General features: G+C 37.8%; 1 protein-coding gene across 1 annotated transcript in view; it reads left to right on the forward strand.

Moving 5' to 3' along the window:
- The window catches only part of bcl2l11 (BCL2 like 11), a 29,340-nt gene extending 18,745 nt beyond the window's left edge, over window positions 1-10,595 (forward strand). The window contains exon 4 of the mRNA XM_030747524.1: window positions 5,820-10,595. Within this exon, the coding sequence (XP_030603384.1) occupies window positions 5,820-5,978 (159 nt within the window). The 3' untranslated portion in view covers window positions 5,979-10,595. The remainder of the gene's footprint in view (window positions 1-5,819) is intronic.
- Window positions 10,596-14,107: the final 3,512 nt, after the last annotated feature.

Consider the following 14,107-nt stretch of genomic DNA (forward strand, 5'->3'; position numbering starts at 1 on the left):
AAAGTTTTGAAATTAAAATGGCACATACATGCACAGAGAGGTTAGCAGCAGATAGAAAAAACCTGAGTCATTTTGCATTGTGTGCATCAGTGTGGTTGAAAGTGTAGCCTTGTTGTGAGAGCTATTTTTGAGAGGCAGCATAGTAAGTTGTGGTAACCAAATAAAATCACATGAGCTCTTTGGAAGTGGCTGACTCAATGTTTCCACTGTGAAAAGAACAAGTAAAGAAGAGCAAGAAAGACAGATGAGAAACTCATAAACCCTTGCATCATAGATGTCTTTTGCCAAAGACTAAAGCAAAGAACAACAATTTGTAAAATGTGCACAGTCTAGCTGTCTTTTAACTCACATCACCTTTTGGATCCACAGTTTTAAAATATCTGAATGGAAATCACATCTGGTCAACTTTTAATATTTCTCATTGTCATTGTCATGGTAACGCTGCAGAAGTTTTTAAATATGATGCAGTGGGAAGTTGAGAAGTCCTTGACTTTGAATCTTTAGTGCTTTAGTGCTCTAAGCTGCCAGATTCACTCATCCATGTTCGCTAATTGCTCTGATGATGACTCACAAAAAAATTACTGCAGCTTTAAATGACTGAAAACTTTAATGTTGGAGTGTCGAATCACCCAAAAACGACTTTCTAGACTGGCCGGCACTTTAAGCATCATTAAAATAAATAAGTGCAAACATGGAACAACCTGTAGTAATTGGGATAAAAAGTGTTATCTGTAAGTAGATGGATTGTATTATCTGGTCTGACAGGTGGGCTGATTGACTTCTTCAGCAGTCCACTGATTAAATGCCAGAGTGGTGAACTGCAGCTGATTGGATGACTTTCTACTTTTTAAAATCTGTTTTTGCTCAAGTTTTGCTTTTTGTCCGTCGGCATCTTTGTCACACTCTTCCACTGTTGCATTCATTTAGCATTGTTGAAGGTGTATGTGGAATTTGTTGTTGAATGTGTGCCATTTGCAGGAAGCCTGTAGAGTTGGACTGACAGCAGGAAAATGATTTGTGGCAGTAGGTTTTCTCTTCTCAGATGATGGATGAGGTTATTTAAGGTAAGAGTTCAAATGAGGAAACTGTTAGGGAATTACTAATGTGTGCCCGGGTGTCCACATGTGTGTATTTCCTTTTCTGTAATCCTGAGATATACAGTAAGCTTGAGACTGAAACGTTTTTGGGAAACTGGTTTTGGCTTCATGTCAGTCTCTCAGCCTGCAATTTGTCAGCTAAAGGAATACATCTGCTTCTGATTGCAGTGGAAATCAAACCTCTCATTCTGACTGTGAAATGCAACCAATCATCCAAATAACAGATTAGCCCCATTGTCTACACAGTGCTTTTGAGTTAAGATGTTTATTGGTGTATCCCTGGATTTACGGTAATGTGAAAAACAAACAAGATAAAACACGTTGATATGTGAGCTTTCAAGGCATTGTTTGCTGCTCTTTATCATAAGCAAAGCTGAAAACGTTCTGGCTCTAGCCTCATACTCAAAGCACGGACATGGCATTGATATTGATCTTCTCATCTAACTGTCAGCAAGAAAGCAAATAAGTCTGCTTGCCAAAATGCCAGACTATTCCTTTGAACCCAATAAAGGGCCTGTGGTGTCAGATATCAAATAATATAATACATTATAATTAGTCCAGTTCTAAATATAGTTTAGAGGCAGTTAATTTGATAACAGTGATAGGTGGTTTCAGATACAGTCTGCATACAAGCTCCTCCCAGGTACGCCACATCCTCCTGTTATGTTGTCACTGATAATTTCTCAGCTGCCATTCGCTGCCAACCATGACCACAGGGCAGCACATACTGTGATGTACAAGTTCATTAACAGGTGGCATTTTTTAGTCAGGACATGCGATTAAGCAGGAGTTAAAATAAAATATAAAAACTCTCCTTAATTCAGAATAAATTCCCGAGCTATCAATCCAAGCAATTCTCTGGTTCTGATAAACCATATAATCCATGTTCTTAAATTTGTCCAAACAGCTATTATATTTTAATAGCATCTAGCCATCAATAGATCATTAAATAAAACATGTTACAGTGAAAAAAAAAAAAGCTTTCAGTAAGATTGCTTTGTGTCTTGAGACTCATACATCTGCCAACAGGATCCCTTCCCTCACTCTGCAAACTGGAGACCATCGTGACAGTCGAATCATTACAGCGGTTGGTGAGGTGACGAAAGAGCGCAGAAACTCTGCCAAATAAAAAAAAAAAACAAAAAAAACCACAAACCTTGTGTCTGTGTTCCAAAGTTGCTTTGAAGAGAGACAAGTCTCTAATGTGCAACATGATAAACACTGCTGCAAGCAAATTAACAATAATAACAATAATCTCAGTGTTTCCACAACAAGAAGGTATAATATCATCTCTGAAGGCCCAGAGAAAATAAGTTGCCGAAGGAAAATTGCAACTCTTTATTGCTTTAACAAAAGTTGTTATTCGGGTTGAAATCCAGTATAATGTTCTACTATAAACAAAGGCAAAGCTCTAATGTGCGATGTGAGATGCCAATTTTTGATGCTTGTGTGCTGCCAAATGAAAGGAGAGGCTGAATTAATCGGTATTCTCTTCACTCAAGACAAGTCTTGATATATGGCAATGGCAGAAGTTCAGGTTGTGGAGATGAAACTGAATTGCCAAAAAATTAACATGGAGAATTTGCTCTTCACTTTGCCGCCAAACACAACAGTCCCTTGATGACATTCAGGGAAAGTGAGCCTTAGAGAAATCAGGCTTATTGTATTGACTCTCTCCCCATGATCAGCTACTTCCTATACTGGTGTAGCTGATATGTTGATTTAAAGTTAGAAAGTTCATAAGGTGATGATTACTGGAGGAAAAATCCACAAAGGAAGAAAAAGTATCGCATGTCCCATCAGAATAAGGTGTTTTTCCAGATGTGCCTTATGGATAAATATCCTTATGGATGTTTTGTTTTTTTTGTTTTTTTGCTCTGTCATGGTGGATTTTATTTAAACTGCTGACAAATAATAAAACTAAGAGTCTTCAGCCCCAGCTCTGTAAAGCTAATTACATGGGTGCTTTGAACCGAAGGCTAACACTACAATGCTAACATTGTAGTGTTAGATACAATGTTGACAGATACAATGTTGACATCTTCCAACATCCTGTCTCCAGGTTGTTACTCCTGTCTGAGGGCATTTCTATCAGGACAAGATCAGCTGATCTGCCTGTCTGCTATTACCTTCATCTGTCATCTTTATTACGCTGGTTTATTGCAAAAATCAGGGTCATGTCTCATTCAAATGTGTATTCTTTTAGCTGACCTGCTTATTTGATTGGTCAGATGCAGAATTAGAAGCACAGCTTGACTCATTCCAGGGTTAACTAGTCTTCCCCTCACCTGTTTCCTCCTCTGGCATTAGGGGTTTCTGTGGTTTTTGGCTCACTTTTCGAATTAAACCACACAGCTTTGATATCCCTCTCTCATCTGTAAAGATCCTGTTTTTCAGAGTACAGTCTTGCCCGAGGCAGATAGCATTATTCTATGCCAGCGGATATCTGGCATAACAGTCCATCCATCCGGGCTAAATTTGAAGGGCTTAATGCCCAAATGTGGAAAAAAAAATTCTTCCTGCCCTTGTAAATTCCTTAGTTGTTCTTTATAAATGGTACACTTAGAGCCTACAGTTTCCTTTAAAAACATTAAGCAAACATTTTGAACGGAACTCTCATTAACGTTCACACCTGAGAGCTGCAGTTCAGCTAAAACATCCACTTTCAACCACTCCAGGCTGTTTTTGTGGTTGTAATTTAGAGCCGTTAATTAAATGAGAAGAGAAGGTTTTCAGTTACTCGGGTGTTTTATTCTTAAAAAAAGGTTTACACTGGCGTGAATAAGGAAAGCATATTTATTAACTTGCACAAAGGATGTGTCTGAGTGAAATGAAGTTTCTTTTGTTGCCATCTGAAGTGTCTCTACTCAAGGTTACTAGATAGTTTTCATTGCGGAGATCCCCTTTCCACAGTAACAGGATCCTGGTTGTTTCTGGAGAGTGTTGTTTTCCTTCTGAGCATCCACCTTGAGGTTGTGTTCCTGTTCTACTGACAAGGCAGATTATTACTGAAAAGTTGCTCCTCCTGCTTCTGAAGAAATGGACTGAGGCCAAGACACAAAGCTAGCAACTGCAGAGATATTGTGCAGAAAAGAAAACACCTGTTTCATTCAACAGCCTGCCAAGTGTATCTAGATGACTGAGGCAAGGAGTTACAAATAGATAAAACAGCTGAGGGGGACAGTGGGAAGCCAGGCAGGCGGTTTATTTAATGAAATGCAGGCATGAGGACTGATCAGGACAGGACAGGGCACCCTAAATCAAACCAGACTCAGCTTTTCATTCAAGTTTTGGTTTTGAATGAGTTGAAAAAGAAAATCTGGGGAAACTCAGACTGGCTTGAATGTATTGCTGGAGTCATTGATCTTTCTCCTTTTAGCATAGTTCACTGAACATTTTATAAAGTAATTAGCTAATTAGGAGTACAGGAGTACAGCCCCATTCAAAAAAGCGGGGAAACTGCATAAAATGTAATAGAAAGAGAATGCAAGTATAATTGCATTCATTTGTAGTTTTAATTTTTTTATTTTAACAATTTGTACAAAATGTGCCTGTAAAAACATCTTCTATGCCCAGATTATGTCAAAACAATCATCTTCACTTATACTTGGCATTTAACAGTTCCCACTGAGTTGCAGTGTAGAAAAATCAGCATTTCTTAAGCTAAACTTTAGAGACCTAAAGTCAGAGTTTCTCAGTTCAGCTTGGTCTCTTCTTCAGGTCTCCACCACTCTGTCGAAGTGCAACATTAAATTACCTTTTTAATACGCTCCTGTACTAAATCATGTCATTGTCGGCATTTGTTTGGCATCTGCTGTAGGCTTTTCTCAAAAGGTAACATGGATTTTAACAGGGAGTACTGGGCAGTGGATGGGGCTTTTGAAATGCTGCCAATATCAGCTGCAGCAAGCTTTCAGGTTAGCTGTGCGCACTACTGGTAATTAAAAGTGTGCGTTGGAGTGAGAGGAGTGTGACAGCTTTTGATACAGTGCCACATTGCTTGTTCTGGAAGTGTACAGTAGGCTTTCATGTTTATTTAAAGGCAGCTAATATTGTCATAGTGTGGTCAGTTGTATAATGTCTGCTGGTATACAACGTGTAAAAAAAAAAGAAAAGAAAAAAGATTAATAAAATCAGAGCTGGAAAAATCAGAAGTGTTCAGACAAACCCAAAATATAAGAAGACATACATATGAACACGTGCATTCAAAAATGCACACCTGGTAATGGAGAGAGTATAAAGAGAGTTGTGGCAGGATGTTGAGAACTATACTTACATGCTTCCTGTAGATGTAAACATACAGTAGGTGTCTGCTGCTTTGATTTAAAACGATCACAGGGTGTTTACATGAGCATTTGATGTATGTCATAGCACACGCAGAACATTTTGTGATATGGCAAAACGCTATGCAAGTACTAATACAAATTCTTCATGTAGATTTAATCATTTTTACTGAGTGAACATTTTGTTCTCTTAAATGAAATGGTCAGCTGATAATTAGATTAGCAAGTAGGTTAACAAGTTTTTATAGCAACCTACCTACATGCAATAAACTCCTCTTGGAGGCCAAGAACAAGGGGTTTGCTTTTGTCAGGTCTTGGGGAAACTGTTTGAAAATCGGACTTTTCATTACATTTTAGTGCATCCACACTTGTATTCTATGAAGTGTATTTGTCATTTAAAGTAAAATATCTCTTCTTGTCTCTGCTTTTTCTGTTCTAGAGGGCACCTAGAGCACCGGTGGTACTCCTACCAAACATACTGCCACATATCCACCAGGAGCCCATCACCCTGGTCTGCGTGGGCCTCCTGCTCATTCTGATCGGACGATGGATGTACTTGCAAGGAAGTATGAACAGCCAGGACCACGCTCAGGTTTAGCCTGAGTGGCCCTAAAAACCCAGCAGACGTAGCAAACATATCTGTTTTTGGATCTACTTTTTTGTTTTGGGGGACCTACTTTTTAGCCTGTTTTCTCCCCTTTTCTAGTTGAAAAAAAGACTTCTGTTGTGCCCTGGACTTCTAAAGCTTTTTTTTTTTGCACCACTTTTTTTTTTTTTCCATCATGGCCTCAAAGCCTGTGTGATGCTACCAAAGAGGCAAGATTTTGCACTCGTTTGTGGGCAGGGGTGGTCACATTATCTTAACGCCTGTGGAGATGTGCCTTAAACAGTTTCTCGTTTACTTTTCTAGCTTCTTTTACAGCTTTTTTTTTTTTTGTACAGAGATTATGAGCTCTCCAGGTCAAAAATTCTCCATAACCAGTACCGTTGATTTACCTGGACCAAGTCTGGAAAATCCCTCTCTTTTCCTTTGGATGGCTTTGGATTGAAATTGCACTCACATCACATGTGACTTCATCATGCAGCAGACTCATGACCTCTGTAGGAAACAACCGGACTGGACTTGCATTAATATCCAACTTTTTTTGTCATGGTTTCATGTCGCTTTGCTAATGAACTGGACACCAATGTTACCAATTATTTTGTTGCATCTTAATCTGGATTATTAGGTACTTTTGATATATACCAACCCAGTGTGTGTGTGTGTGTTTGTATTTCATGACAACTTCAACAGCAGTTGGTACACAATAGTTAATAATGTTAATGAACTGAGAAAGCCCAAGTAGATTCTGCCCTGTGTAGCTTTTAGATTACATAAAAAAAAAAAACCTTGTTAATAACAGAAGATGATCTCCAACTTAACTTGCTGCTGTAGCAGCTACAAGCCTTCCAGCCTCCACTAGAGACCTCAAAATTTTTGGTTATACCACCAAATACTATTTGTGCACACGGTTTCTTAAAAATGACATTAAAAAGCAATAAGTTTTCTTCTTTGCTCATTTTGTACTCAGCATTAAAACAAACAAACAAACAAAAACTGGTTAATGACCAAAAGTTGGAGCTGATAGTTCCATCTTTGTTCAATAAAAAAATTGAGAGGAATTGTTACTAGGTTGCAGTCCGGTTAGCAGAGGGGCGGTGATGAACAAAGTGATTGACAAAACCAGTAAATAGTGTCATTTCGTGACGTCTTGTTTATGCATTATGCAAATCTACAAACTTTAATTTGAGAGTAACAGTCAAAAATGTTGTTCTTTAATAAATAATCAACCATTTCTGTCTTCCACCTTTTTTCGTTAAACGCCTGGTTTTGCCATTAGCAGGCAGAGTGAATGCAGCTGGCAAGCAGTGGTTTGTTGACAAGGTTATGATATCCGTTTATTAGCACAGTAATTCAGACCTGGCCAAGTATCCTCGTGCCTGCCAGGTCATTAAATAACCAGAGAGATTTGGACAGAGACCAAACGTTGAATAATACAGAGTCAAAAAGTCTTAAATAACTGAATAGTTAGCAAACAGTGGAAATACAGGCTTCAGATTAAAAACATTTATTTGTATCTTTGAACTCTTTATGCCAAATAAACCCTTTGTTCTGTTAGAATGAAAAGAATTGTCAAAATCGGCTCTTTTAAAAAAACATTTTTATGTGTTAGCTTATGTTACTAAAGTAAATGTTACCACTTATACCTGATTAAATCTGAAGTAAATGCAACAGCGGAGCACATTGGAAAAGGAGGATGGTTTTCATGCAAAAAGTATCCTCTTTGTGTGTACAAATATCTGAATTTACTCTCACTAGAAGGTTTCAGTTAAAAAGAATATATCAGTCCATTCTGTCAACTTCAAACATGGTTAGCTATTTGAATATAATGTGGTGGAAAATAATTATACAAGAATACGCTTGACCAAAGCACTTTATAATACCAAAGGTGCATGCTTCTACTAGGAAAGAAGTTAAAGGAATCAAGTGTGTACTACAGTTTATTGGAGGTGGGAATGCATGGAAACAAAATCAATCAGTCACTGAAGTCTTACTAATCTGGAACATTTGTAGTAAATTTCACCTTTAATCCAAGTTCTGCCTGTTGGAGGTAAACCATGCACAACAACTGTGGTTTTCACGGTTCCCCTGCTGCCACAGGGACCAGTAATATGCTCCTTATGACATGGCTCATGAAAATTAGGAAAAGACTAATACCATACACAAGGAACACGAAGGTAGCATTTATACTCTGTTTAATGGGCGTTTTGGGAAACTATTCACATTATTGTCCCTACCTCCTTTAAAGAATGGTGCACAGCCAACTCCTTGAACTTTTTTGTCAAACTTTACAGAGCATCAGACAGTCCCAGACAAGGCCTAACTAGGTTTGGATCTGTCATGCTTTGCTCATTGAGCCACACAGTAGAAAGCATAAAATACTGTATTTCAAAAGTCCAGTGTGAACACTGAACAATATTTGTGCACAGCTCATGTTTTCCAGGTTGGTTTAAATGGTACAAGTGAAATATTTCCAAGTTCTGTGACATAATATATGTTGACGGTAGCAATAATCATAAAGTCACATGGGCAAGTGTGTGTGTCTGTTTTTAAGTGTGACACAAACAAAAATAGGGAAGTTTTTGGGGGGATGTACTGTGCTTTTATGTGTGACACAGGTGTTGGATTTAAACTTCAAAACCAAAGTAGTTCAATCACTGTTGACAACTTTCTGTGAGGTTAGCCCAGAAGTTTGTTGTAACACAGCAATAATCAAATGTATGTTTGCACAGTTGTGTCAACACCACTGAAAATCACTGATACATTATTAGTGCTGGCATTCATTATTCTTATATAGGAATTTCAGCTACTCTGTCAACTGTGTAATCTTACATTTTAATAGTTGCTCATCAGCCACAAATGATTATTTTCAAGCTTCTTCCCGTGATATGATGAAATAAAATCAGACTGCTCACTTACTGAAGGTTTTGAAGGCATTATGTAAAAGATATTTGGGATTGATAGTCATTAGAAGAATCTGTGATTGTATACTGAAAAATCCACCTCTGACAGCAGTGTCATATTTTAAGTTAATAGTCATAAAGACATTCAAGTACTGGCTTATTGGAATTAGCTGGGGTGGATAACATAACCACAGAGATGCAAATCAACCACAAAGAGCTCTTACCAATGTATTGTTTATTATTTCCAAGAACCACATGTGCCCCCTTCTGTTAACAAAATTGCCACAATGCAGTGCTTGAAACCTGTAACACACTACTTTCTGTATCTGGTTGTATTTTCTCATTGTTCTATCTTTTCGTACTGGAGAAATGCTTTGCATACTGTGTAACCGTTCAGATTTGTGACACACGGTGTCTTTTAGGAATTGCAGAGGTCCCGGGCCTGTGTTCATGTGCACAAAACTTAGTTGCTTTGCTTTGTCTCCACTGTGACACTGAGAGCGCTGTAATTGCGTGTTGATTTTTGATATCGTGCCATGTGAAACCTACAACCTCATTTTGAAGTACTGTATTACAGCTGGAGTGTGAGAGGAGAGCATGGCAGGGAGGAAACTGAAAGATGAATTAACGGCTTCTGAAACTGATATGGAAACCTGGTAATGTGCAGATTCTTCGCATATCATTTGTAGGTGTTAGTGCACAGAAACACTTGTGTTACATTCAGGGTTTTTACTGACTTGCTTCAATACTGCTGGGGCTGCGTTCACAAATTGTGCTGTGCTCTTCGGGCTCTTTGGATAAACCTCATCTATTATCTACATGCAGTTACAGTTTTTGACATATTTGTGTGTCAGCAGTGCCTATTGATAAAAGTGGTCAACACGGCAAGAAAAATGTGATTTTTCAATAATCGATTTGACAAAAAAAAAAAATCAACAGATGTAATATTCATCTGCGGATCACTCTCGCTTGCTAAATGTCTAAAGTTGCAAAATGTTTTGAGGGTTTTCCTGAAATGACTGTGTGTTTCTAATCCTCCCACAACTTTTAAATGGGATCATATGTGGGTTTCCTTTCATGACTATTCAATTATATAACCCTCAAATATATATATTTATATATATAGGAGTTTGGCAGTTTGCTATTGTGTGACATGATGATGCCACACAGTAGCAAAGAGAACACCAGAGGTTTAATGGGTAACCCCTGATTGTAATTTTATGGCTTTTCAAAGGTGTGATAAACACACATAATTTTTCCATGAGATTAATCATATGTAAAAATTACATACCGATTTTATCTGTAGGCGTTCTGTTAAGTGGGATCAAACATTTAACATTATCCCAAAGAAGCCGCCCTTTCAAAGTTTAAAACTTTATCACATAACTCTTAAAAGGAAAATGTAAACTTTATTCAGTGGAATCGTTAAATACATAAAACACACAGTATAGTCGACCCATAGACGCAGTGGGTTGTTTTGCTTTAGCTGCAAGTGCTGTACAGAAATGCATCTCTTGGATGGAGCTTGTTTGTGTATGATCTGAGACAAACAAATCCAAATGACCCAGTACAACTGTAGCAATTTTTTCTTTTTTGTTGATATTTTAATTGTACACTGAAATGTATGTAATTATTTGTTTTGTAAATAAAACCTTTTACATTAAAGCCATCCTTCCATCTATCCATCCATCCATTTTCTTCTGCTTATCCAATTCGGGGTTATGGGTTTTGCATTAAATTGAATCCGAAAAATATTAAAGAGTATTGTGATTATTTGTTAATAAAAACCTCTTCTTTTTTGTTATTTCCATGGTTGTAGAATGTTTTGTTCATTTAAATAAAATTTGTTGTCTTTTATACTTTTATTTACAACAGTAAATGAACAACAGATGTGAAGATCAGAGGCAATCAAGTATGTATTTTTTACTTTAAACTACATCTGTTTACTACAGAATCCCCCTTTTCTCCCTTTTGAACCCTATTTGCATTCAGCTTAATTTCATGCTTAAAAATATGACATTGGGAGACATTTTCTTGTTTGCCAAACTTAGCTGAAGGCTTTTGGTACACAACTCATCCACAACATCATAAACTAAATATTCTCACTTTATTTTCAAGTATTAGTGAAGCATGAAAGTGAAGCATTTACATTCTGTATATGTACACCTTTCAGAAAAACACTGTAGAAGCAAACAAAATTATTTTCTTTGCATACATATTTCTATGAGATCTATGTTTGGTCAACCACCAGTCTGTTTGTTGGTATAACGTTTCAAAATAATTAAATAAGGACAGTTGTTTACCTTTAGCGGAATCAGTTTTGAATATTGTCTGTGTCTGATTGTGTGTGTGTGCATGCGAGTGTGCATGCATGTGTGTGTGTGTGTGTGTGTGTGTGTGTGTGCGTGCGTGCGTGCGTGCGTGCGTACATGTACTCATCTGCAGCATTCGGAAAGTACGGTGCCTTCCACAACTTGGCACAAGCACATGCTCAGATAATTATATGTCTTCCACACTCAGACTCACGTACACAACTCATTAACACACATACACTTGGTCACACACATAAATGACTTCTGCACGTCTGCAGGCAAACACACAGACAGAAACACATTCACACACGTGTGAGTCAGAACTGTAGTCCAGCCGGGGTGGATTCCTCCATCTGCAGAGAAAGAGAGAAGTAACAGTTTTAACCCTTTGTAGTTTAAAGGTAAGAGAACAAAAGGAGTCTAAAATTACCCTCATGTAGCAGGTTTGCACTACTTAAAGTTCTCCTAAATTTAAAATGGATGATTGGTTTCTGCTACAGCATGCAGATTTTCTTTGTAAATATCATTCACTATTATGTGGTGTGCACTCTTCGGACGTTCAGCATGTACATTAATGCACTAATGTGCAATATACAGTGTAGTGAATCACCAAGCTTGAATGGTGCTTGTGTAGCATTTTAGTCTGTTTTATAATCAGTACAACAGGGTACTTACCCTGAAAATATTGCATAGACCCTTAAAGCCTCACCCACAACCAACACATATTAGTTGTATTGCACGTTAGCTCATTCAATGGCAGTTTTTAAAACCACCAGCACCCTTTTTCAGAATCAGGAGAGGTATGACTTGCAGCTTATCAACTAAGTCTATACTTTATTTATACAGACAGAGTGTACAGCATTAAAGGAATGCTTTGCTTTTTGGAACGCTAGTTTCGATTGTTTTAACAAGGAAGTAGCATGCTGTGAATTGCAGCTGATCTGACAATGTCACCATCAGAATGGCAGTGCACTGTCTAAAGATAATTATTTAGGCTCTGCCAACAGTCACTTCAGTGATTCAAGTAGCAACTGGTTTGTGAGAATACAACTGTGCTTTTGTTTGTAAAACTTGGATTATGCACTACTGAAGCCCAAGTATCAACAGCCATGATTCATTACCTCTTTACACCCCATCTTAGTTTTATAATCTACTTCAAGGACTTTCACTGTGCATGGTTACATGCCATATTCCTAAATGTTTGTTTAATCACACATTTGGTGCATTTGCAGTTTGGTGCATTTGCAGTCATTCAACCAGCAGTTTGTTGACATTTCTGTAGTACTTATCACAAGGTGGAAAATATCCTCAGTGTCAGAAATTTCTGATAATATGTCTGAATGTGTTTTTCCAATTTGATTTCCCATTAGTATTGTTGTTTAAACATGACATAAATGCAGTATAAGGGGTTGCTTCAGCAACAAAAATGTAACACTAAACTTGAGAAGTATTTTGATAATGATTTTTGGCAACAGTGGCACTGATGCTGGGCACACCATGATTATATAGGAAGTACATATAAACATGGTTTGTGGTTTGACTCCTCCAGACTACCACTACCTACTGTGTAAAACACAGCAGGAACCAGGTGTGCGCATAGTTTCCTTACTGTTACTTTTCACACTTACAACTAGTGTAACAGTGTTTTCTGTGTTGGGGCCAAGAGGAGACATATTCAGGATGCTGTGGTCAGGGACCTCCAGTCTATTCTCTTCCTCTATTGAGTGTTGTCTGTGTGAAAAGTGAACCACAGGAAAAAAAAAAAATAAAAAATTAGGCTTGCATCTAAGGGGCAAATGGACAACTATTATTATTGGCAAAGAGCGCGCACGAAAGTACTCACTGTAGCATGTTGGATCTAAGTGATGTAAAGCTTTGGATTACCTATAATATAAATAATATTTGATGTAGCAAGTTAATACAAATTAACGACTACTGCAAGTACTAAAAATGCATACACTCAAGTAGAAAAAAAAGAATACTATACTTGCAGTAAGCTACTTGAGAAAATGATCTTTGTATAAAACTACTTGTCTGTGTATAAAAGCATAGATATTCCAGTAAACCATGATGTTCAGAGTGAGCCATACTACCACGACCCTAAGAAAAAGTGAGATTTTTGTATGTGCACTTTCACACCTACAGTGATGTGAAAATGTTCTCTTTGCAAATGGTCTGCTGAATTAGACATTGGAAGAGTCAATAAGGAGTCACAGCTGCACCTGCAATTGTGCATAATGTACATTTAGGACTCCAGCAGCATTTTTAGTGAATTTCATCTCCAGGATCCCATCCACATGGCAAAAAAGACTATTTGAGGTGCAGAGGTGGGAAGTAACGAAGTACAAATACTTCGTTACTGTACTTAAGTAGATTTTTTAGGTATCTGTACTTTACTTGGGTATTTATTTTTCTGAGTACTTTTTACTTTTACTCCCTACATTTTTACACAAGTATCAGTACTTTCTACTTCTTACATTTTCAAACAGACTCGTTACTTTTTAACACGTCAGGGAGAAGTTTGCGTTTCCGGTCAGTGCGCCGTCAGTCATCAAGCGATCTGAGCCTAAACGGAGGAATAATAACAGATAAGAGACAATCGTACTGGCGTATCCTCCATCACCGGGGCTTATCTGGTACAAAGGAATTAAATACACAAACCCATATAATTAATGTATCATTTATAGCGCTATAATCAGGGGTCACAGCGGGCCGGACCGAGTCCGTAAGTTGCGCTGCGGCACATAAACTGCTTAGCTAGCGCTACTGAGGAGGAGCGAGCACGAAGGCAGTAACGTGTGGCAGATGCAACGTTTCTAAATGCTCAACAAATATCAGCAAACACACAAAGTGTGTGCAGTTTGTCACACAGTGTGTCTGCTAGCTAAGAGAAGAGCTGCTGCATTTCAGG

This window comes from Archocentrus centrarchus, chromosome 15 (assembly GCF_007364275.1).
Source record: "Archocentrus centrarchus isolate MPI-CPG fArcCen1 chromosome 15, fArcCen1, whole genome shotgun sequence".
NCBI lineage: Eukaryota > Metazoa > Chordata > Actinopteri > Cichliformes > Cichlidae > Archocentrus > Archocentrus centrarchus.